At 44.3% G+C, this 26,648-nt stretch overlaps 1 protein-coding gene across 3 annotated transcripts in view; it reads right to left on the reverse strand.

The window, feature by feature from the left end:
- Positions 1-26,648, reverse strand: part of LOC124772611 (disks large 1 tumor suppressor protein) — a 921,529-nt gene that overhangs the window by 691,059 nt on the left and 203,822 nt on the right. Inside the window, exon 1 of one of the 3 annotated variants that reach the window (XM_047249336.1) lies at positions 1,190-1,248. The exons of the other annotated variants lie outside the window; for them this stretch is intronic. Coding sequence (XP_047105292.1) covers positions 1,190-1,222 — 33 coding nt within the window. The 5' untranslated portion in view covers positions 1,223-1,248. Of the gene's footprint in view, positions 1-1,189; positions 1,249-26,648 lie in introns of those variants that run through there. 3 annotated transcript variants of the gene reach the window in all.

Here is a 26,648-nt window from a genome sequence, read left to right on the forward strand (position 1 = left end):
TCTGTCCGTCGTGGTTTCAACCACTGTTTAGTAATAGTAGTAGTAGTTTTATTCAACCGTACACCACTTTTACAACGCTGTATTCGACACATCTTTGTTCAACAATTTAAGAACCACACGGCCGTATCGACGTACTTCTTAGATTATGTTTCTGTTATAATTTTTTTTTAAAAGAATAGTTAACATTACGTGCCTTATGCACTATTGTTCTACGAATGACCCTATCATTATAAAATAAATAAACTAAACAGAAAGGAAAATAGTTGCATTAACATTAATTTTAGCATTGGTTGCTCTTGAATAAAAATACAAATATTTAGCATGCATACATTTTCTTTTACGTGTCTCATCTGGAGGAACTTATTACACATTCATTTCTATTTACAGAAAAAAAACATTATAATTGAACAAAGAAGCAATAATAAGCAGCGCTTGCATACATACAGTTCGCAAGCAAAAAGAAGAAGATGGGTGCCGTGTACCGAGTGCTATGCTATGGTTGGCTACTGATGGACTTGGCCAAATTTGAAACAACACATGCTCGGACTATGCATTTTCACATGCATTAGAACTTTATAGCCATGTACATACGGATCGTGGCTTTACAGTAGGAACCATCCCGGCATTAGCGTGAAGTAATTTAGGGGAGCCACAGAAAACCTAAATCAGGATGGCCTTCATAGATTGGAACAAAATGGCTCAAAACGGTTCAAATGGCTCTAAGCACTATGGGACTTAACATCTGAGGTCATCAGTCCCCTAAACTTAGAACTACTTAAACCTAATGACATACACACATCCATGCCCGAGGCAGGATTGAACCTGCGACTGTAGCAGCTCCGCGGTTCCGGACTGAAGCGCCTAGAACCACTCGGCCACCACGGCCAGCATAGATTGGAACCTCCGCCCTCCCGAATACAAGGTCGGTCTGTTTAAAACAGTGCTACCTCATTCGCATTATTAGTCTCATAGTTATTAGGGTTTCAAATCTTACGGTATTTTCTCATACAAGTTCGATAGACGAGCGAATAGACGTTATGACGTCATAGTTACTCGCCCCTCTACTGACTATCGTTTACCGAAAATCTCGTTTCGGTATTTTGAACCGTTCACGGAATGAAAAGAATGACTCACGTTAAATGATAAGAAAACTACAAAAAACTACAAAAATGGAACATTGTGCAATTACCGCGTGGTACTGTATGAGGAACTTGATGATCATTCTGGCTCCTTCCCCGCAGGCGGACGATCCTGTAGCGTGCGAATGCGAAACTGCCAACCCTTCCGCGATGGCAGCGTTCGTGGACCGCGTATCCTGTCTGTACCCGCTGATGCGGTGTCTCTGCTACTGCCATTGGTCACCCGCACCCTTATCGCACAGATGACGAAGCGTGTTTCAACTGATGTCTACGGTCATTTCCCGCGCGTTCCGTCCAAGGCAGGAAACCGCAGTGGCACACGACGTTCTGCTAGCTGACGTGACTCATTTACTCGCTGCATAAACAATACCGCCTAGTACAGGATCTGTGGCGACAGTTTCACATTTTCTCTTGGTAAATTGCGTGCTTTAGTATCCGTTCTTCCTTGTGACAGGCTTAGCGACATCGAGCTCTACACGATTATTCTGCAAATCACAGTTAAGTGTTTGGCAGTTGCTGTTGTTGTTGTCTTCAGTCCTGAGACTGGTTTGATGCAGCTCTCCATGCTAATCTATCCTGTGCAAGCTTCTTCATCTCCCAGTACCTACTGCAACCTACATCCTTCTGAATCTGCTTGGTGTATTCATCTCTTGGTCTCACTCTACGATTTTTACCCTCCACGCTGCCCTCCAATGCTAAATTTGTGGTCCCTTGATGCCTCAGGACACGTCCTACCAACCGATCCCTTCTTCTAGTCAAGTTGTGCCACAAACTTCTCTTCTCCCCAATCCTATCCAATACTTCCTCATTAGTTATGTGATCTACCCATCTAATCTTCAGCAACCTTCTGTAGCACCACATTTCGAAAGCTTCTATCCTCTTCTTGTCCAAACTATTTATCGTCCATGTTTCATTTCCATACATGGCTACACTCCATACAAATACTTTCAGAAACGACTTCCTGACACCGACTTACATAGGGAGGAACGATCACAAAGATAAAATAAGGGAAATCAGAGCTCGTATGGAAAGATATAGGTGTTCATTCTTCCCGCGCGCTATACGAGATTGGAATAATAGAGAATTGTGAAGGTGGTTCGATGAACCCTCTGCCAGGCACTTAAATGTGATTTGCAGAGTATCCATGTAGATGTAGATGTAGCGTTCATGCTTCGCAAGACGAACGTGTATGAAGCAACGGTTCGTCTCCCTCTCAAACCTTCTTATTTGCTCTATAAGTATACATTCTGTGATATTAAAAAAAAAATTGCACCTTCACTATTTGTTCTTCCTACATTGGCAACGTCTCACCGCTACGCAGGTTACTTGCCAAATGGGGCCTGCCTCTGTCTGCAGCTCCAAGCGTTGCGGTGCAAAGTAGTTCTGGGTACCTTACCAGATTGTATGGACAACGGATTTCACAAATCACGACAGACAGCACTTTCAGGAAAACCCTATGTGTTTCTCAATTTACTCGTCGATACTTATAAGGACGTTTGCTCTAATAATTAAATTTAATCAAAAATAGTACGTAGATAACATGAAACTCACTAAAACTTCGTGCAAATACACGTCATTCTTTCAATTATTTTACATCTCAAATGCCATGAAAATTAATAATATGACCAGTGATCAAAAAAATATAGATTCAAAATTAAGTTTGAGCGGGAGTCGAACCGACGCCTTCATACCTTCCTCTGACGTATCTCGAACGCTAACCATAGACAGCAATGAACTCCAACGTCGGGCGCATGCGCGAAGATACATCAGTTAGATAATAGACGAGTAGAACTCTTCTTGCGATGTTCTCGGAACTGCCACAGTAGAGGACCTTAATACTTGAAAATTTCGTTGTTTTAATGGCCTACTAAAGGTGTGCAAAGTTTGAAGTAAATCTGTGATCCCAACGTCGTGGCCTCCCCTTGTAAAATGGATGCGCAGATGGTGTCCTAAAGCGTTTATACAGGGTGTTTCAAAAATGACCGGTATATTTGAAACGGCAATAAAAACTAAACGAGCAACGATAGAAATACACCGTTTGTTGCAATATGCTTGGGACAACAGTACATTTTCAGGCAGACAAACTTTCGAAATTACAGTAGTTACAATTTTCAACAACAGATGGCGCTGCAAGTGATGTGAAAGATATAGAAGACAACGCAGTCTGTGGGTGCGCCATTCTGTGTGGGTGCGCCATTCTGTACGTCGTCTTTCTGCTTTAAGCGTGTGCTGTTCACAACGTGCAAGTGTGCTGTAGACAACATGGTTTATTCCTTAGAACAGAGGATTTTTCTGGTGTTGGAATTCCACCGCCTAGAACACAGTGTTGTTGCAACAAGACGAAGTTTTCAACGGAGGTTTAATGTAACCAAAGGACCGAAAAGCGATACAATAAAGGATCTGTTTGAAAAATTTCAACGGACTGGGAACGTGACGGATGAACGTGCTGGAAAGGTAGGGCGACCGCGTACGGCAACCACAGAGGGCAACGCGCAGCTAGTGCAGCAGGTGATCCAAACAGGGGCCTCGGGTTTCCGTTCGCCGTGTTGCAGCTGCGGTCCAAATGACGCCAACGTCCACGTATCGTCTCATGCGCCAGAGTTTACACCTCTATCCATACAAAATTCAAACGCGGCAACCCCTCAGCGCCGCTACCATTGCTGCACGAGAGACATTCGCTAATGATATAGTGCACAGGATTGATGACGGCGATATCCATGTGGGCAGCATTTGGTTTACTGTCGAAGCTTATTTTTACCTTGACGGCTTCGTCAATAAACAGAACTGGCGCATATGGGGAACCGAAAAGCCCCATGTTGCAGTCCCATCGTCCCTGCATCCTCAAAAAGTACTGGTCTGGGCCGCCATTTCTTCCAAAGGAATCATTGGCCCATTTTTCAGATCCGAAACGATTACTGCATCACGCTATCTGGACATTCTTCGTGAATTTGTGGCGGTGCAAACTGCCTTAGACGGCACTGCGAACACCTCGTGGTTTATGCAAGATGGTGCCCGGACACATCGCACGGCCGACGTCTTTAATTTCCTGAATGAATATTTCGATGATCGTGTGATTGCTTTGGGCTATCCCAAACATACAGGAGGCGGCGTGGATTGGCCTCCCTATTCGACAGACATGAACCCCTGTGACTTCTTTCTGTGGGGACACTTGAAAGACCAGGTGTACCGCCAGAATCCAGAAACAATTGAACAGCTGAAGCAGTACATCTCATCTGCATGTCAAGCCATTCCGCCAGACACGTTGTCAAAGGTTTCGGGTAATTTCATTCAGAGACTACGCCATATTATTGCTACGCATGGTGGATATGTGGAAAATATCGTACTATAGAGTTTCCCAGACCGCAGCGCCATCTGTTGTTGAAAATTGTAACTACTGTAATTTCGAAAGTTTGTCTGCCTGAAAATGTACTGTTGTCCCAAGCATATTGCAACAAACGGTGTATTTCTATCGCTGCTCGTTTAGTTTTTATTGCCGTTTCAAATATACCGGTCAATTTTGAAACACCCTGTATATACTGCCTGAGAACGAAAGTGAAGAACCCAGACGACATAGTCGGATTTCAGTGTATGTTCGTAACCGTACACACCATTGGCGTGTATGTAAAGTACACCAGTGGCAAAAAATAGTCAATACCGTCACTGCGCGATTGCGATGGAAATGTTGCCGATGATGGTGCCACTAAAGGGGAGTTACTAAATACAGTTTTTCGTAATTCCTTCAGGAAAGAAGATGAAGTAAATATTCCAGAATTTGAAACCAGAACAGCTGTTAGCATGAGTGACATAAAAATAGATATCTTAGGTTCAAATGGCTCTGAGCACTATGGGACTTAACATCTGTGGTCTTCAGTCCCCTAGAACTTAGAACTACTTAAACCTAACTAACCTAAGGACATCACACACATCCATGCCCGAGGCAGGATTCGAACCTGCGACCGTAGCCGTCACGCGGTTCCAGACTGAAGCGCCTAGAACCGCACGGCCACACCGGCCGGCGATATCTTAGGTGTTGCGAATCAACTCAAATCTCTTAAGAAAGGCAAGTCTTCCGGTCCAGATGGTATACGAATCAGGTTCCTCTCAGAGTATGCAGACACAATAGCGCCTTTCTTAGCAATCATATACGACCGCTCACTTGACGAAAGGTCTGTTCCTAAAGACTGGAAAGTAGCTCAGGTCACACCAATATTCATGAAAGGAAATAGGAGTAACCCATTGAATTACAGACCCACATCACTGACCTCTGTTTGAAATGGGAGTTTGGAGCATATACTGTACTCGAACATTATGAATTAGCCTGAAGAAAATGACTTATTGATACATAACCAACACGGATTCAGAAAATATCGTTCTTGTGCAACGCAGCTAGCTCTTTATTCCCATGAAGTAATGAGTGCTGTCGACAAGGGATCATAGACCGATTCCATATTCCTTGATTTCCAGAAGGCTTTTGATACCGTTCCTCACAAGCGACTATTAATCAAATTGTGTGCATATGGAGTATCGTCTCAGTTGTGGGTCTGGATTCGTGATTTCCTCTAATATAGGTCACAGCTCGTACTGATAGACAGCAAATCATCGAGTAGAACAGAAGTGATATCTGGTGTTCCGCAAGGTAGTGTCATAGGCCCTCTGCTGATCCTGATTTACATAAATGATCTAGGTGGTAATCTGAGCAGCTCCCTTAGGTTGTTCGCAGATGACGCTGTAATTTACCGTCTAGTAAAATCATCATACGATCAACACAAATTACAAAATGACCTATAGAGAATATCTGTATGGTGCGAAAAGAGGCAATTGGCCCTAAACAAAGAAAAGTGCGAGGTCATCCACACGGGTACTAAAGGAAATCCAATAAATTTTGGGTATACGGTAAATCGGACAAATCTAAGGGCTGTGAATTCGACTAAATACCTAGGAACTAGAGTTACGAGCAACTTAAATTGGCAAGACCACATAGATAATATGTTGGCAGAACGCTTAGGAGATGCGAAAAACCCACTAAAGAGACAGCCTACATTACACTTGTCCGCCCTCTGCTGGAATATTGCTGCGTGATGAGGGATCCTTACCAGGTAGGATTGACGTAGGACATCGAAAAAGTGCAAAGAAGGGCAGCTCGTTTCGTGCTATCGCGCAACAGGGGTGAGAGTGTCACTGATATGATACGCGAGTTGGGGTGGCAGTCACTGAAACAAAGGCGGTCTTCTTTGCGGCGAGATCTATTTACGAAATTTCAATCACCAACTTTCTCTCCCGAATGCGAAAATTTGTTGTTGACACCCATCTGGGTGAAATGATCATCATAATAAAATAACAAAAATCAGAGCTCGAACGGAAAGATTTAGATGTTCCTTTTTCCCACGTGCCATTCGAGAGTGAAATGGTAGAGAAATAGTACGGAAACGGTTCGATGAACCCTCTGCCAGGTACTTCAGTGTGAACTGCAGAGTAACCATGTAGATGTAGATGTGTGTATATCTAAATGATACTATTGCAACTCTTTGTGACAGGTAGAACAGCTATCAGAATGCTTCAGTATTGTTAGTGTCTAGTGTCGGGTAGGGCACATAAGGGTGTGAACAGCGTCAGATGTGGAGTGATCACTGAAGGATACGAAGATGACGCGTACTCGTAAGTGACAGCGTTATCAGCACCAGACACTGCTTGACAGGAACCTCATTGTGGGTCTCCATTTTACCCGCTGGTCGAATCGTGCAATATAAAGCTTTGTGGGACATTCGGTTGTGACAGACAGTAGCCGGATGTTGGACTACATGGCAAAGAGAGCAGATTTACTCGTCGCCAATGTTCCTGTCGACCTGGTCAAATCACCACAAGGGAGGAGTGTCGTGTTGTGCTCCAAGAACATCGAACCCCTTCACTTCCGCACGTGCCATCCGAGAAAAAGTAATCGATTCCCTGCAACATTCTGAGACATCCCACACTATTGATGGTAGGCTAGCAGCAATCGGAGAAGTTATAGTATAATAAAATAATCGAATAGATGATAATAAAATGCGTGGCTTTTTAAAATGTATTGAATTAATGAGATTAATTTTTCGGCGTGAATGACAAGCACAATAAGCTGAGCTATGCCTGGAAATAAGTCCGTATTAGTTCATATTATTTTGCAGGGCGGAGTAGTTTCTTTCTCCGCTGTAGATTTGTGCTTACCATTCTTTATAATACTACGTTTGGTCGCCGCGTTCACCTTTGAAGTCTTGACCGTGTTCCTATTAAGCTTACCGGATCTTCGTAATTTTCCAAAGTACACAGGTGGGCTTCAGTTATTGTAATTATTGTACTATTTGAAATAACAACTCACACGTCCTTTCTGTTAATAAAACAATACTGTATTTTTCTAAACGGTGCACATATGAAATCCACACTCCTCACTTATTCATAGCGACCCCAAAATGGCGGTCTACAATTACTCGCTAAAAATTGACGTGCTTCTCACTCTTTCACTAGCTGAGCGCGAATCCCTCCTTCCTCCTACCGGTACCAGAAAAAATCCTCTGTTTATTAACAACTGAAAGTCAAAAAATACATGACGGTAGGCATAGGCTCTATGATGGGCTACCGCTTCATCTTGTGTCTTTGCCTTTAAGGAAGACGAAAACATAAAGGAAATGCAAAAGGTTTATTACAAAGTGCATTTGCGTCCCACGCGTATGCTCCGTCACAGCACAAAAAATGGTTCAAATGGCTCTGAGCGCTATGAGACTTTAACATCTGAGGTCACCAGTCCCCTAGAACTTAGAACTACTTAAACTAACCTAAGGACATCACACACATCCACGCCCGAGGCAGGATTCGAACCTGCGACCGTAGCAGCTGCGCGGTTCCGGACTGAAGCGCCTAGACCGCTCGGCCACAGCAGCCGGCCCCTGAAGACAGACTTGTCAGTAGAGGCCTCTGGCCCCCCAAGGTCGACGGACTCAACATCTTGCGATTATTATTAACGGGGCACACTAAAAAGCAATGTGTATGCCGACAGACCTCGCACAATAGGCGACCTTAAACGGAACGTTACTAGAGAAATTAACATCACGCCTATAGAATTGCAGCGTTTTGCTTGTAACGTCATCACCCGAAGTCAGCGATGCCTGGATGCCCATGGCCACCACTTCCAGCATCTCTTGTAAGCAGCTAACTATACGCTTTTAACGTTACCATTATCAAATTTCTTTTTGGTAGTTCACTGTTACTTGAATCTAGGGCGTCAGGCGTACCTGTTTTGTGTGGGACACCCTGTACTACAATCCTCTACCTATCTCGCCTGAAAGGCCGAGAAGACAAGATTAGACGAATTATAGAGAAATTCGACCGTTTTCACATCTTTTGCACATGGAAAACGATTCATTGTGCCTATTTCACATTGTCTTTACGGCAGCCATATTTCAAATGCTACCAAAAAAATGTTTCAAAACGCTGCTAAAAAAAAAAGTTCATATCCGTCGATTCGATTGGACGCTTTCCTTCGGGAACATAATCTGTTGTAACAATAGTGTCACACTGGGCATCATTAGATATATGCAAAAGCCGTCAAACGCCTCTATATAATGTCATGTACTTATGTCGTGCTGATGAAATTTTTCAATAATTTATAATAACTAAGCAGATTATATTGCTTGTAAAGCTGCTCAAGGGAAATCTGTAGTTTCAGCTACTGCTACAATTGCTTCATAGTGACCAATGCTTCTCCTGAGTGTTTGTAAATGTGTCCCACGCTTCACAAGGATCGTGCGGCATGCGGCGGTTGGGCATTGCCGATAAGGACAAGGCCGATGTTTAAACAGAAGGCTGACGTCATCGGCTGTCGGCCGAGAGGTCGACAGCGTGTCAATTGGCACCCATTCGAAGCAAATTCAGCGACAACCGCCTGCCTGAATGACAAACGACGGTCGGGCCATTCAAGGTGTCCAAGATACGCCAGCAGCCAATCAGCGGTCACTACGCCAGCGCCGTCGCTGCGCGCGCGCACTGTCCAAAGCCAGCAGATGAACTGGGGTATGCCAACTGGGTACATACAGTCAGTGCGGTTTTCCTTGACGTCTCTTCTCCAGTCCTCAGCCCTCCAGAGGGCGCACTGTTGTAAAAAGTATAACTGCAGCGGTTTTTATGCCTTAACCTTTAGCTACCGCGCCACCGCTGCAATGTATTCCATTGTTGATGTTTACTCGACAATGACAAAATTGCTCCAGTTTCTTTGTTTAACTTTTTCAGTCAGTTTTCTGCACTGTAAGTAACGAAGTGTTGAATGTTGTAAAACGTACAACGCGCGCTGCTGTTGTGACAGCTGTAAGCTTTGCTAAAACGCTATCAAAAGAAACGAAGATGGCTAAAGTTTTTATTATAATAGTGCTGATAGTGTATGTCAACCGTTTTGTTCATTATTTTCAACAGACTGTCCAGCACACGCTTGCTTTTACATAAAAATATCAACGTTGCAAATTTTACTACGTGCCCCTGCTTATAGGACAACACAACGCGCGCCGGCCAGAAAGTTTGTTGTTGTGGTCTTCAGTCTTGAGACTGGTTTGATGCAGCTCTCCACGCTACCCTATCCTGTGCAAGCTTCGTCATCTCCCAGTACCTACTGCAACCTACATCCTTCTGAATCTGCTTAGTGTATTCATCTCTTAGCCTCCCTCTACGATTTTTACCCTCCACGTTGCCGTCCAACGCTAAATATGTGATCCCTTGATGCCTCAGAACATGACCTACCAACCGATCCCTTCTTCTTGTCATGTTGTGTCACATACTCCCCTTCTCCCCAATTCTACTCAATACCTCCTCATTAGTTATGTGATCTACCCATCTAATCTTCAGCATTCTTCTGTAGCACCACATTTCGAAAGCTTCTATTCTCTTCTTGTCTAAACTATTTATCGTCCATGTTTCACTTCCATACATGGCTACACTCCATACAAATACTTTAAGAAACGACTTCCTGACACTTAAAAATATACTCGATGTTAACAAATTTCTCTTCTTCAGAAGCGCTTTCCTTGCCACTGCCAGTCTACATTTTATATCCTCTCTACTTCGACCATCATCAGTTATTTTGCTCCCCAAATAGCTAAACTCCTTCACTACTTTAAGCGTCTCATTTCCTAATCTAATTCCCTCAGCATCACCCGACTTAATTCGACTACATTCCATTATCCTCGTTTTGCTTTTGTTGATATCCTCCTTTCAAGACACTGTCCATTCCGTTCAACTGCTCTTCCAAGTCCTTTGCTGTCTCTGACAGAATTACAATGTCATCAGCGAACCTCAAAGTTTTTATTTCTTCTCCATGGATTTTAATACCTACTCCAAATTTTTCTTTTGTTTCCTTTACTGCTTGCTCAATATACAGACTGAATAACATCGGGGATAGGCTACAACTCTGTCGCACTCCCTTCCCAACCACTGCTTCCCTTTCATGCCCCTCGACTCTTATAACCGCCATCTGGTTTCTGTACAAATTGTAAATAGCCTTTCGCTCCCTGTATTTTACCCCTGCCACCTTTAGAATTTGAAAGAGAGTATTCCAGTCAACATTGTCAAAAGCTTTCTCTAAGTATGCAAATGATAGAAACGTAGGTTTGCCTTTCCTTAATCTTTCTTCTAAGATAAGTGGTAAGGTCAGTATTACCTCACCTGTTCCAACATTTCTACGGAATCCAAACTGATCTTCCCCGAGGTCGGCTTCTACCAGTTTTTCCATTCGTCTGTAAAGAATTCGTGTTAGTATTTTGCAGCTGTGACTTATTAAACTGATAGTTCGGTAATTTTCACATCTGTCAACACCTGCTTTCTTTGGGATTGGAACTATTATATTCTTCTTGAAGTCTGAGGGTATTTCGCCTGTCTCGTACATCTTGCTCACCAGATGGTAGAGTTTTGTTAGGACTGGCTCTCCCAAGGCAGTCAGTAGTTCTAACGGAATGCTGTCTACTCCCGGGGTCTTGTTTCGACCCAGGTCTTTCAGTGCTCTGTCAAATTCTTCACGCAGTATCGTATCTCCCATTTCATCTTCATCTACATCTTCATCCTCTTCCATTTCCATAATATTGACCTCAAGTACATCACCATTGTATAGACCCTCTATATACAACTTTCACCTTTCTGCTTTCCCTTCTTTGCTTAGAGCTGGGTTTCCATCTGTGCTCTTGATATTCATATAAGTGGTTCTCTTTTCTCTAAAGGTCTCTTTAATTTTCCTGTAGGCAGTATCTATCTTACCCCTAGTGGAATAAGCCTCTACATCCTTACATTTGTCCTGTAGCCATCCCTACTTAGCTATTTTGCACTTCCTGTCGATCTAATTTTTGAGACGTTTTTATTCCTTTTTACCTGCTTCATTTACTGCATTTTCCGAAAGAATCCAGCGACAGCCACTGTAGTCAAACAAATAATTAGACCATTAGCAGGCCTACTGTCGAATGAAACATCCATACCTTGAGGTATCGACTTATCTTTGACAAAATATCAGTATAAAAAATTCCGGAGATGTTATTTACGTAAATGGGCGAAAAATAAAATTTAACATATCCCATGCACGGGTTTGAAAATTAAGAAACCGGAACAGCAGCTGTGAGGTGTCCTTCGGGGATACTATTTGCATACAAAAATCATATCGATATTTTAGGAGTTCTACACACAAACATACACGCGCGCGCACAGGTACGCACATTTTGCCGCCGGTGAACTATCTATTTAGAAGTGGTATAAATTGTGGTCGTTTATTAAAGGACGTTACTTGAACTAAAAACACTGCCTATAATTTCTAAATTTATAAAAGTATTTAAACAGAATTGGGCAATGGCCTTGCCGCAGTGGATACACCGGTATCGGACCGAAGTTAAACTCTGTCGGGCGTGGTCGGCATTTGGATGGGTGACCATTCAGGCCGCCATGCGCTGTTGCCATTTTTCGGGGTGCACTCAGCCTCGTGATGCCAACTGAGGAGCTACTCGACCGAATAGTAGCGGCTTCGGTCAAGAATACCATCTTACGACCGGCAGAGCGGTGTGCTGACCCCACGCCCCTCCTATCCGCATTCTCCACACAACGGTCGTATGGTCCCGGTAGGCCACTTGTGGCCTGAAGACGGAGTGCTTTTTTGTGTATACTGAATTATTATGATTAATTCAATCACTCACTGCAGATCGCACTGCTTACATATGATTTCCTAGGACTGTTTCCCAATATCGTAATTTTTGAATTCGATTATATCAAAATTAAATTTTAAATGCTTTTTCATGTTTGAAGTACGTCCCAAAGGCTTCAATTTTTTGAAACGGAATATGCACTGCCCTTCGTTATTATCCAGTTTATCACAATGATACCAAAATTAACTTCTGATATGTGCCATTCTATCACTGATTTAGTAATGGTTGCATTTAAACTGTTTCAAACAACACAATAAAAACAAATAAGTAAATCTAAACTTGAAAATAAGGATTTTCGGAGTGAAGGGACTTCCATGGAAACTTTGCCAAGGTTGGGAGCGTCGCACATGTTTTAAAGTACACCTGTTTGTCACTCGCAGACACATCGCTCGTTCAGCTGTTGGCGTCTTGGTGATCGCGCGTTCAGAGTTTTGGAAATGAGCCAGGCGGCCAGAATTTCAGATAAATAATGAAAATGTAATAAATCAGTAGTAGGATCACTGGACGCCATGCTCGCTATAAAATACTGATACAGGTAGCGGGACGTGAAGTATCGAATAAAAAGAATTGGTATCGAGATGAAAGAACTCGATGTTAGAAAGAATTGATACTTTTCAGTATGCTTAGCCACAGCGAGTCCGTTCAACTTTTCAGCTTTTAGTTCCAGTTTTCTTTTCTTTTTTTCCAACAAGATCATACTTATGTGATGCAGCATCTTGCCGTTGCGCTGTTAATATGTGCTGTGAAAGCGCCAGACATTGCTTGCTAGTCACGCGTCACGCGCGGATAACAATCATACGGCACTGCAGAGAGGCATTTTGAACACCCCATGTACAACCTCCTGCCCTCTGTTGAGTGGTTATTGCACGCTGACGTCGAACATGGGGGCGGTGGTCACATTAATGTGACTGGACCGTGCAGTATAGTATGGTCATGCCCAATGGATGGATAAGACTTTAAGAAGAGATCAGTGGCACGATAGATAATCATCGCCAATGACCATCGGGCAAACGCCTTACGGTGTCCTAAAACCGATGTAATAATAAATTCGAGAAATAAGTGACCACAGTCGTATCCATAATCTGAGTTGCGCGAGGAGAGGGGGAGGAGGGGGATTGGGAGGACAGCGGCAGAAAGTCACAGCTTCGTAGAAGGAATAGGAGTGGAGGTCAGGAAGCAGTATTTCTTGTAAAATAAAACTGGCTAACGGTGCATTCCTGACCTACGGTCATCTGGAAAATTATCCTCGATTCGACGTCCCCTACACTGCTCTGATCTTGTTATTAGGTTGTTTTTCTCCACGCTGTATTGGAAAGTAGGATAAGATATGGCATTTCACTTAGTAAAAAATTGTTTTGAAAATGCACGATAATTGTTTTACAAAACACGTCTCGCAGATTATTACGAGATGCAAGTCATGCGGAGGCAGATTCAAGTACCGGACACGCCTAATGGTGGCCGTTATCAGTAAACAGCCTCGAAAACACAGCTTTTGCTACGACGTGACAACGAGAGGTATAAACAGAAAGACAGATATCTGCAAAACACAGCTGCTGCAAACGGCGGGGAAAAAAGGTGGCTAAGCCTCTCTCGGAAGAGGCGGAAGGCACGTACCAGCTGCCTCAGGCCAACCCCCGTCACGCCTCAACAAATTCTAAAGTGAGCTCGCAAAACTGCCGTAAAAAAGGCGCACAGATGCGCCCGATGCACGCTCATTCACGACGAGTAAACCGCTTTTAATAGCGGCGTCAGCCTCCGTCGCCGACGCCGCCTCGCAGCGCTGCGAGCTACTATGCAGCCCGACGCCCCCTTCTCCCCTACACTCCCCACTTTGAAAAGTTAGCCCTGCCAATACCAAAAACGACGCCGCGTTAGTATTAGCTTTCCCGGACAAATTGCTTTCCTTCCTCCCCGACGAATTTTTAAGCGCAGTTTATGCCGTAATTGCTCTGTTCAATTTTGTGCAGAGCTAATGCTGCGAGAAAGGTGGGATTAAAGCCGAAGGGCACAAAACCGAGAACCAGTGTCGGGATCTGCTATTCAACTCTCTGGAAGTGTTCTAAGATCAATCTGTAACTCCGTCTCCACCAACTTGACGGAGACCAGGTATTCGTGGAGGGCTGAGCCATAATCCTGCTGCCACCATCCAGCGCGGTTTGTTAGGAAAGTACGAGACTGATATGTTTTCTTCTGTAATTGTGAACTTTATTCTTTTTGAACATTGGGATATGTTTGGATACGTCGCTGTCGATCGACTTATGTATCGATCTTTAGGGCATTGGCTGCAGACTATCGCCATCGCTTGCGACGAGACGTTAAACCCTTGGGTGCTGGCTAAAGCGCTTATTAAGGCATTTATGGCCCCCAACTTCTTTGGAGGGTTTTACGACTGATGCGATTTCTTTTTTTTTTATTTTAGAAGCGAAGCACTTGGTATATGTTGGTGATCAATCATATTGGGTGCTGGCTAAAGCGCTTATTAGGGCATTTATGGCTCCCAACTTGAAGATGACCGGACGATACGCGGCCGAAATATTAGCAGAGGAAATTTTATTTGCGCGGCTGCATGCCCGAAATTTAATGGATTCTTTGGAGGGTTTTACGACTGGTGCGATTTTTTTTTATTTTAGAAGCGAAGCACTTGGTATATGTTGGTGATCAATCATATTTAATCTCCTTGTTCAGTCTTGAAACAGTAGTGGGTATACCTGACACAACATAAGCACGCACACGTCTTAAAATGTCATGGAATGAACAATTAACGAATAAAATCAATTTCATTACCAAAGGATTACAATCGACGACTATAATACATTGCTTAAAACAATCCAGGTTTTACACTGAATTCAGTTGTTGGTGCTCTGGACGACGTATCTAGAGGTAAAACAGTTTAAGTATACACTTTTTGAGTGAGTTACACCTAAATGAAGCAGGGTAACACTTACGTGGCGCTTGTGCTTTCTACTGACTTAACAGAAATAAAGAACACAGTCTCAACATAAAGGTTATCCTCTTCAAAACAGTTTTTTCGGCAGTTACGTACGCCAGAGGCATAGTTTTCATTCAGTCTTTGTAGTAGATCTGGAAAGGTACTGATGGAATACATTTCAACTCCTTACGCTCTTCTACATATTAAACCCTCTACTACTTAACTGTTATTGCAGTTTAATTAATTTTTGACGACAGAACTGTTTAATTATTACTAGAGCTCAAAGACAAGTAGTGGGAGTATGCAGATCGTGAGGCAAATGGTCCCTTGTTCTCCTTATGTAAACAAACTGGCCACTTGGCCTACCTTCCCGTATGTAAACAAACCCAAACAATGTAATTTATTACTCTAAAGTGAATAAATTGATCATTTGCGCTTTTAGTTTTGTTTCAAAAATTGTTATTTAATGGTCAAATTCTTTTAGACTAGCACCACAACTGTCAATTTAATTACCCTAAAGTTACGTTTATGAATGACCACGAAAGCGAAGTAACAAAATTACATCACAGTGAAAGGGGTACATAATTACAATGGCGACAGTGCAAAGTGTTGCAAGAATGCTTAACTCGGACACAAGGGTAAATGTCTAGTTACTGACATGGCAGAAAAGAGTTCCTGAAAGGCGAAGCTGTGAAATCCTGAAGTGACCCAGACAGATGAGCAAATGTGAAAACCAGAACGAATGATGTCATTCCTGCTATTCCGTACAAGAGCACACTAGCTCGCCTTGTACAAATACTGCTTCTGGTCTGGTGGAGTTCTACTCAGCCGGCCGAAGTGGCCTTGCGGTTCTAGGCGCTGCAGTCTGGAACCGCGTGACCGCTACGGTCGCAGGTTCGAATCCTGCCTCGGGCATGGATGTGTGTGATGTCCTTAGGTTAGTTAGGTTTAAGTAGTTCTAAGTTCTAGGGGACTGATGACCTCAGAAGTTAAGTTCCATAGTGCTCAGAGCCATTTGAACCAACTGTTGTATTTTGTGAACAATAAATGTTTAATACTGTAACACTGTTTTACTAATCCTTCGGGTGTGAACCGTCATCTACCGTCTCTACCTGCGGCGGGGCTCCATCATTCTGACATCGGCTCATTACCGAACATACAACCGCTAGGACGCTACGCAATTGACAGCCAAATCGCGATGGCGAAATTGTATTGCTATGGACATTCCCATATGCTGAAGGTGTATTACTCCAGTGCCCGTTCAATGACTAGCACTGGCGGCTACTGCAGACGCCAGAGCCCATTTCTGGGGTAGGGAGCTTTGTTCAGCCCGGAAATGATGGGTCAGTCCTACTTTAATCTTTCAAAACGGGTGTGTCAGGATCCACTACACTGGTTTAAGGGCTCGGGAATTCCCACGATGGCAGGCGTTTCCAGCACATACTGGAGACCAACTTTCGGAAAATCCTACCAAGAACCATCACTTTGGATGGGAATGTTGTCAGCAGGAGCAGGAAATGGCTGATGAGAATGCATGCATTCTGTTCTTGAATTTGGTTATGTAGGTGCTTGAAGTTCGTCTAATCGAAGAGACGGTTGGCGGGCTTCTGAGGATTGTAAGAAGCAAATGGTAGTCCCCGTCTGCTAGAGGTGATGTTTCAGTGCTGCATGCATAGAGGCGGGAGTGAGTGATCCTCACTGATCGATAATGTTATTCTGCTCGTACAGAAGGCTACAGGAATTTGAAATTGCGTTCCCGAGCGCTGGCGTGGAATTCACCATAGTCATTCTCCGCTATTAAGGGCGAACGTTGCGATTTAATGAGCGAGCACTTGCCCGGCAGGCTGGAGCCGCTGTTTGATCAGGGCCGGTTTAAGGCCCAAGCGATACAAGTTGAGAGGGGCGCAAGGTCATATCATAATTAGTAGCGGGAACTGTCACGAGTGTAAGTATACGACAACAGAAGCGAAAACGTGCCAGTAAACATGGGTCTGCAAGTGAGCTGTTTGCAAGATAATTGAAAGTGTATCTTCATGAGCTGCCACTGACGTCAATATCAAATATAATTCAGCTCGTGCAAATATATTTGACACGTGAGCTTTTCGAACAGGTCCGACTGCAATTGGGCTCAAATTTCATCCAGTTTGTGGAGCCCTGGTGGGTGTAATGCGTGCTTGTATACAAGGTATCTAAAACCTTTTGGGTCATATTCAAACAGGTTATAGTTAGTTCACAGCCGATTATACTGAGACAGGTAACCAACAGTCGGAAATGCATATTTATTGCGTTGCGGAAATACACTGTGTACATCGCATAACAACAACAACGTAGCTCATAGTAACTGTTCAAAGCGACGACCGCTAGTCTCAGTGCAAGTATTGCAACGGCACATGCAGTTCTGCTGCACTCTCGCGAAGATCCTGGGTGTCTGTTGTACACTGAAAACAGGCAGCGGATGGTCAATAGCGTACACCAAACAGACACTCTGTACACAATTTAGCTCGTAGCACGTGTGTCCTTTGTGACCGCATACATCGCAGCGACGGATTAACTTGTGCTACACGCACAACACTATGCCGTAGTGTAGGTTGTCCATTGCATCAGACAGCTTGTGACGTGTCCATGGTGATGTGTGTTACTGCGTATAAGGTTAAAAAACGGTTCAAATGGCTCTAAGCACTGTGGAACTTAACTTCTGAGGTCATTATTCCCCTACAACTTAGAAGTAGTTAAACCTAACTAACCTAAAGACATCACAAACATCCATGCCCGATGCAGGATTCGAACCTGCGACCGTAGCGGTCACGACATTGCGCGAAGTCGAATTATTGAAGGCTGTAATTCGGCATTGCGACTAGGTCATCACAGTTCAAATGGCTCTAACCACTATGGGACTTGACATCTGAGTTCGTTAGTCCCCTAGACTTAGAACTACTTAAACCTAAATAACCTAAGGACATCACACACATCCACGTCCAAGGCAGGATTCGAACCTGCGACCGTGGCAGCAGCGCGGTTCCGGACTGAAGCGTCTAGAACCGCTCGGCCACATCGGTCGGCCCCTGAAGACAGTCTTGTCAGTAGAGACCTCTGGGCCCCAAGGTCGCCAGACTCAACATCGTGCGATTCTTATTTACGGGGCACACTAAAAAGCAATGTGTATGTTGACAATCTTCGCCCAATCGACTAACCTAAGGACATCACACACGTCCATGACCAAGGCAGGATTCGAACCTGCGACCGTAGCAGTAGCGCGGTTCCGGACTGAGGCGTCTAGAACCGCTCGGCCGGCTGTGTACAAGGCATGACGCGTTGTCAAAGATGGAACTTGACTTGGTTGGTTGATTAGTTTGGGGGAGGGGACCAAACAGCGAGGTCAGCAGTCCCATAGGGTTAGGGAAGGATGGGGAAAGAAGTCGGCCGTGCCCTTTCAAAGGTGACATCCCGGCGGTTGCCTGAAGCAATTTAGAGAAATCACAGAAAACCTAAATCAGGATGGTCGGACGCGGGTTCGAATCGTTGTCCTCCCGAATGCGAGTCCAGTGTGCTAACCACCGTGCCACCTCGCTCGGTGGAACATTGCTCTTCACAAAAGTTGGCAGACATGCATCAGTACGGTGCGGCACTATGAAGCGCCCGTAAAGCAGCACGAATGTACAGAGAACGCTTTCCCTGCAGACGTCATCCTAAGTGGAAGAAGTTTTTCTCCGTGGATACCAACTTACAAGACACGGGGTAGTTGACGCCACAGAGAGCCGGCCAAGGTTCCCACCAGCGACATTGCCGAACACCAGCCTTTCAGGAGTGGTGTGGTCGACTACCCGGCAATAAGCACCCGTCAACTTGCCCGTGAAACGCACACTTCGAAAGATACAGTGTGGACAGAACCGGTGGAACACGTATTACAACCCATCATACAGACCGCATATAACTACCGGGACCAGTGCACTTTGAGCTCCGTGTTCCGTTCCCTTCTCACAATGGATTATCCACAGCAGCGCTATAGTGCCGAACTGCGTACAGTTTGTACTCTTCACGGATGAGGTCTCTTTCACCCGTGATGAGGTTTATCAACAGTCGCAACAGCGTTGCCTGGAGGGAAGATAATCCCAGTGCCACCCACGTCGGTGACCACCAGTAACGATTCTCTGTCATCGTACGCGCGGGCATTGTCCTAGTACAGTACCTTATTTGCTGCCTTCCTGTTTGATGTAGTGTTCCTGCGACATGTGCTGCCACAGTTCTTGGAGACTATACCCCTTGCTGTCCGCGAAAGCATGTGGTGTCAACATGACGGTGCACCAGCCCACTTTGATGTTCATGTCTTCGCGAGCACCTGAACAACACGTACCTTCATCTTTGAACTGGAACGGGAGGTCCTGTCTCATGGTCAGGGCGATCGCCGGATCTCATGCCTCTGGTCTTTTTCCACTGGGGTTACGTCAAGACGTTGGTGTATGAAACCCCGGCAGAAACAGATGAAGACCCCTGCTAGGGCCCAAGCTGCCTGTCTCCAACAGACACCAGCGATCTTTGAGACAGAGCGGCAGAACTTCATGCGACGTTGGCATGCAAGCGAGACTGGTGGTTGACACTTTGTACAGTTACTATGAGCTACGTTGTTGTTATGCGGTGTACGCTGTATATGCCCATAACAAAAATATGCATTTCCAACCGTTGGCTCCCCATCTCAATATTATCGGTCGTGGGCCCTCTAATATCTGTTTCAATTATACAGAAAACGTTCGATACACCATTTAGTGTAGCGTTATGTTTGTGTTTATGATACTGACGATGAGAGAGGATGAAATCCTTTCGAATACCACCAATGGGCTGCAGATCTTAATGTCCCCATCCGTCGGCCATGCCACACTGCGGAAAGGTCTGGAATTTAATCCAGGGCATTGGGGCAAAGACTAGTGATCAGGAACTTTACGCCACCACTTGTCCTGCCCTTTACGGCAAATACGGGCAGTGGAAATTTCATCCACCACCAGGATTTGAACTATCTTACTGACTTTACATCAACTAATTAAAAAAATGCCACAAAAGGTAGAAAACTGTGAGACAGTAGAGAGAGAGAGAGAGAGAGAGAGAGAGAGAGAGAGAGGAAATGTTGGATGTTTATTCCGCACTTTTCACAAAGAACCACATAAAAAATACAAAATGCCGTAAAAGGCAGAAAACTGTAACAAAAGTGTTAGGTATGCACTCCCACAACAAATGAAAATAACTAACTTACAACATTATGCCAAATAAGAACAACATCCGAATCTCCATCTCTCGAACAGAGGAAGGCCAGTCGGCCTCTCAGAATCCTCAGTCCGTAAGGGTTCGTTAGTGGACCCAATCGTAACTAAGTACGCAGTAAAAGTTCTCAGAAATGCGACATCCCTACCGAAGTGAGGATCCATGAATACTTTAGAAACTGGCATTATGTGTTGTATATTTCGTTCGGCACTGTATCTTCTCGTGAAGTACATCCAGAACTGCAGCACGGCCATTCCATTGTCGTTATTCTGAAAACTGAAGAAAACCGCAGGATTGTTGCTTAATGCATAAACTATTACTGGGTACACGACCGGTTTCGAAACAGTTACAGTTCCATCATCTGATATAAACTGCAATAGCAAAAATATTCTGTTACACGCGAAAGGGAGGGGATCCTCAAGTCTGAAATATCAGATAAGGAACTATGCGGCTAAAATTTCAAAATTAAAATAAATTAAAAGAGAGAGAACAAGAAGCTACTTACAAATAAAATCACTTAATAATCCAAGGTTGGGATACATGGAAGCAGCTAGAGAAGCAAGACAAGTACTTCGAACAGAAAAGCGAGTGTTCATATACAGTAAAATAAAACTGGCAGAAGAAGACCAGACAGTAGGAAATACAAGAGACTTTTACAGAACAGTCAGGCTCTTCAAGAAAGGATACAGTCCAAGGATTAAGGTGATCAGAGGTCAAGAAAAACAGATTTTCACAGATGAAATAAAGCTATGGAGGAATGGAAAAACTACTTCGAAAACCTCCTGAATGTGGATGTAAACACCATGAGTGCTACAATATAAAATGAAGAAGAAGAATCTTACAGAGAAAACAGAGATACATTGGGGGAGTATGAACCACCAAGCATGGAAGAGGCAAGAGCGACCATAAAACTGCTGAAGAGGGGGAAGGCACCAGGAACAGATGGCATACCTACAGAGATGCTGAAGGAGGGAAGAGCTCCTCTACAAGCGAGACTATACCACTTAATCTGCTTAATTTGAAAGAAGCAAAGGATCTCAGAAGAATGAAAGGAGCCTGTCATCTGCCTTATACTAAAGAAAGGAGGCCCAATGAGATGTAGCAACTGTAGAGGAATCACAGTACTATGTACAGCTTATAAGAGAGCTTGAGCATGTTATTACTGAAGCGACTAACACCACATATCGAGAAAGTACTGGGATCCCTAACAAGCAGGTTTCAGAAAGGGAAAGTCAACTGTAGGCCATTTACATACAATACGGCAAGTGCTGGCAAAGAGCTGGGAATTCCCCAAAAATGTTCACTGCCTTTTTGTGGACTTCCAAATAGCATATGATAGTGTGACTTGACAAGCAATATGGCAAGAACTCGAAAGGGGGCAAGTTCCCAGAAAACTCATAAAACTGACACAGATATGCACCCAGGAGACAAAATGCATGGTGAAAGTAAATGGAAACATATCAAAGAAGTTCAAGGTGAGGACTGCCTCTCCCCTCTCCTGTTTAACCTGGTACTGGAGAGAGCCCTGAAAAGGTAGCAAGCCTAGAGACAGGAATACAGCTGGGAAGAAGGATCACCACCCTGGCTTATGCAGACAGTGTAGCTTTAATAGCAGAGAAAAATCACGACCTGTTTCAGATGACAAGAGCATTAATGGAAGAGGCAATGAGAGCAGGCCTGACGTTGAATATAGATAAGACAAAATACCTCGTAGTTAGCAGAGAAAATGATGACAGACCCCTGAAGTTGGAGGAGAAAGTCTGAAAGGGTAAAAGACTTTAAATATCTCGGGGTTATACTCAATGAAAGGAACGAGATACAAGCAGGAAACAGGTCAAGGTTTGCTCTGGGAAATCTGTATAAGTCCCGGCTTCTATCGAGATCCTCAAAGACCAAGATCTACAAGACAAGAATACAACCTGTAGTCTTATGTGGAGCAGAAACCTGGACCATCACGCAAAAGATGGAAAGAAATCTCCCGACATTTGAGAATGCCATCCTCAGACAGATTTTTGGGCCAGTGATGAGATGGAGATGAATTGAGAAAAAGAAAGAACTGTGAACTGCAGGAGCTATACAAGTCGATGAACATCGTGGCAGTGATCAAAGAAAGAAGACTGAAGTGGTATGGACATGTAATGCGTCGAGAAGCCCAGATCATCAGGCTGGTAGTGGAGGAAGATATTAGAGGCAAAAGACCACGAGGAAGACCACGACTCCGATGGTTTGATCAGGTCAGAAAGGATATGAGTACGCTGGTGCTGTCTGAAGAAGAATATATGGATCAGGGACGCTGGAGGAGGCTGATTGGTGAGGCCAAAGACCGACTGCGGTTTGTGTGTTCAACGCAGTAAATAAGAATAGTTCCTTATCTGATATTGCAGACTTGAGGACCCCCTCATTTTCACGTGTAACAGAACATTTTTACTATTGCAGTTTACACCAGATGATGGAACTGTAACTGTCCCGAAACCGGTTGTGTACGCAATAAAATATTGTGGATTAATTAACTGTCCTGTGGCTTTCTTCATTTTTCAAAATGGACTTGTACAATTGTGGCTGCTCCATAAGAAGAACGCTTTGCGCGTAGTCGTTATATTTGTAACTCAGCGCCATCCCTGTGAAACCTCTTACACGGACTGCAAGGAATTCATCTGCGTCCTCCCATAAATGTTTTTGGAAAATCGGTAGAGCAGTACGTCGCTTGATTAGCGCGAATCCAATGAAGTTCCGAGACGCGAGGGTAAGAGAGTTTCAAATATACCTTTTTCGTTCGGACAAAACGGTTATTTTTCCCATATGATGCGCTGCCCGCTGATCGAGATATTACTTGATACAATGAACAGGCGCTCGGGATGTGTCATCCGAGGGGACACATTTTTTTGCAGCGTTTTGACATGCGAAAAGTCTTTATCGCCGCACTGTAATTGACACTGGCAGCGTGCAAGCGAAAAGCCCTGTCGCAATTTTTTTCACCGCGAACTGCGTCCGGGGACAGACCGAACAATATCCGTTTTTACAGAGCTTCTCGCTCGGCGTTTATCTGTGACCACCGACGCAACCGCGCCGCCAGCCAAAAATTTGCCTTTCTGCGGCCAGCGGGCGCAAGGCCAAATTGAGCGCGATGTTCCATTTCCCCTTCTCTGTTTTTCCTTTTTTCCCACATTTTTTGGAAATGCATTTCAAGCCGGAAAGTGACACTGCGGTAACTGTACAAAGCATGTAGTGTGGTAACTCGTGCACAAAAATATGCTGTTTTACTGCGCGCGTTGATCCGAGGCATTGTGGGAGAATAATGGATGCATAATCGTCCGACTGCGCATCCTGTTCACGGCACTGGCCATAATTCCGAATGATATGTGTGCTACAATTCGGTAAACGCGCGTTCATGAACTATGCGTCACAAAAGCAGAGTGACATGTATAATGCGGTTACAGGGAGTCAAATACAGATCAGCCATGCAATTACGTTTTTCTGTCACACCTAGCGATGATCTTACTCTGAAAGACGGCGTTTTGAGCTTAAACCGAGCACATGTCTGCTTCATGCAGCCTCCCACGCTAGTCTACCCAGTGCAAGTCTCTTCATTCCTATGCAACTTACATCCATTTGAACATGTATCGTTTGGTCTCCTTCTACAGTTTGTATCTTCCGCACTTCCCTCCATTACCGAATTGAGCATTCCTTCGTGCTTCACGATTTTCATACCAACTATCCCTTCTTTTAGTCAAGTTGTGCCATAAATTTATTTTTTCTCCAATTAGACTCACTATCTCCTCTTTAGTTACTTGATTCATCCACCTAATCTTCCGCATTCTTCTGTAGCACCACATTTTAAAGATTCTATTCTCCCTTTGTCTGAACAGCTTATCGTTCACGTTTCATTTCCGTACAAGGATACCCGCAAGCCAAGACCTTCAGAAAAGACTTCCTACCACTTAAATTTGCTATCGATGTTAACAATCACCTTTTTTTTTTCAAAACTGTTTTGCTTGCTTTAGGCAGTCTGCTTTTTACATCCTCTTTACTTCGGACATCATCAATTATTTTGCTGAATAAATAGGAAAACTCTTATATCACTTTTAGCGTCTGATTTCCTAATCTAATTCCCTCAGCATGGCCTAATTTAATCCACCTACATTCTACTACCATTGTTTTACTTTTGTTGTTACTCATTCTACACCTTCCTTTCAAGACACTGCCCATTTCATTCAACTGCTCTTACAGGTCCCATTGCTTCTTTGAGTGCACCGAACAGACGAAAGTCACTAACAGCGAGGACTGGAGAATGACGAGGATGTACCACACATTCAAACTTAATTTCCTGAATAGTTTCAACTGTCGTACGGGCTGTAGCGATCGGGCATTCTCATGCTCCAGCAATACTCTTAAGTCAGAAGTCCTCAACTTCTACTCCTGATTGCAGGGCTATGTTGATTTTTCAGCATGTCTGAATAAGAAATACTGGTTACTCTCACTCTCCTATCGATGTATTGCTGCAAAATTACTCCATTTGCACCCCAGAAGAGAATGGGCATAGCTTCTCAAGCAAACGGTTGAGTTCGAAATTTTTTTTTGGTTTCGGCGATAAACTGTGGTGCCACGACGTGCCTGACTTTTCGTTTCTGATAGCGATAGTGGACCAAAAGTCTCATCGCCTGTAGCAATGTTTTCCCAGAAATTCAGCACCTTCGACGCGGAAACGATGGAAATGTTCTTCACAGGTATCGATGCGACGGTCTTCCAATTCGGCAGTCAACTGACGTGGTACCTACATCTGCGCGGAACTAAGACTGATCTTCAGACTTGTGGCTACTTAGTTCAGATTTACACGCTTGTACCCGTTTACAAGCTCCTCCACCAACGGAATGTTCTCTTTCGTCACTATGGGGTGAGACTGCCTGTGTTGGGTCATCCCCCACAGAAATTACACTGCATTTAAACTTCCTACACCACTGGTACATTTGCTGCAACGACAAACACGAATCACCGTACTGCGCTGCCATTCTGCGACGAATTTCGCTTGGTTCGACACTTCCGCAGAACAAAAAACCCATCACAGACTGCTGTTCAATCGCGGTGCATGCTGACAGCGGGGCGGCCATCTTGTGGACGCTGCTGCCTTCTCCTGTGTTGTGGTATCGCTCTTCCACCTGTCGGCCACTTTCTGAATCGCAAGGAACACTACTGCCACTTACCAACTCCACACAATTTTTCGAAATTTTGTGGTACTTTTAAGGTCTTCATTTGAATCACCCTCGTAATATCATCGTTATGATGAACTGTTCACTTGACGTTCGAAGACGTCACGGGCCACGGGTTAAAAGATAACTGTCGCAGCTGTAGAGATCCAGCCATCTCCAATTTTAATCCAATATAACGAAGCAAATTTTATCTTTAATTTCATTCAATGACAACAGGACAAAGAAATTATCTCAAAACTTCACAAGGTGCCGTAGCCCTGCACCTCTAGAAGAGCCATCTACCCGAGGAAACTGTGTAATTGCCACTGTACGAATTTCCATCCACGAGGACTCGCAAAATCTGCCAACAAACGTTAGGTACACTACTGGCCATTAAAATTGCTACACCACGAAGATGACGTGCTACACACGCGAACTTTAACAGATAGGAAGAAGATACTGTGATATGCGAATGATTAGCTTTTCAGAGCATTCACACAAGGTTGGCGCCGGTGGCGACACCTACAACGTGCTGACACGAGGAAAGTTTCCCACTGATTTCTCATACACAAATAGCATTTGACAGGCGTTGCCTGGTGAAACGTTGTTGTGATGCCGCGTGTAAGGAGAAATGCGTACCATCACGTTTCCGACTTCGATAAAGATCGGATTGTAGCGTATCGCGATTGTGGTTTATCGTATCGCGACACTGCTGCTCGCGTTGGTCGAGATCCAATGACTGTTGGCAGAATATGGAATCGCTGGGTTCAGGAGGGTAATACGGAACGCCGTGCTGGATCCCAACGGCCTCGTATCACTAGCAGTCGAGATGACAGGCATCTTGTCCGCATGGCTGTAACGGATCGTGCAGCCACACCTCGATCCCTGAGTCAACAGATGGGGACGTTTGCAAGACAACAACCATCTGCACGAACAGTTCGACGACGTTTGCAGCAGC

This window comes from Schistocerca piceifrons, chromosome 2 (assembly GCF_021461385.2).
Source record: "Schistocerca piceifrons isolate TAMUIC-IGC-003096 chromosome 2, iqSchPice1.1, whole genome shotgun sequence".
NCBI lineage: Eukaryota > Metazoa > Arthropoda > Insecta > Orthoptera > Acrididae > Schistocerca > Schistocerca piceifrons.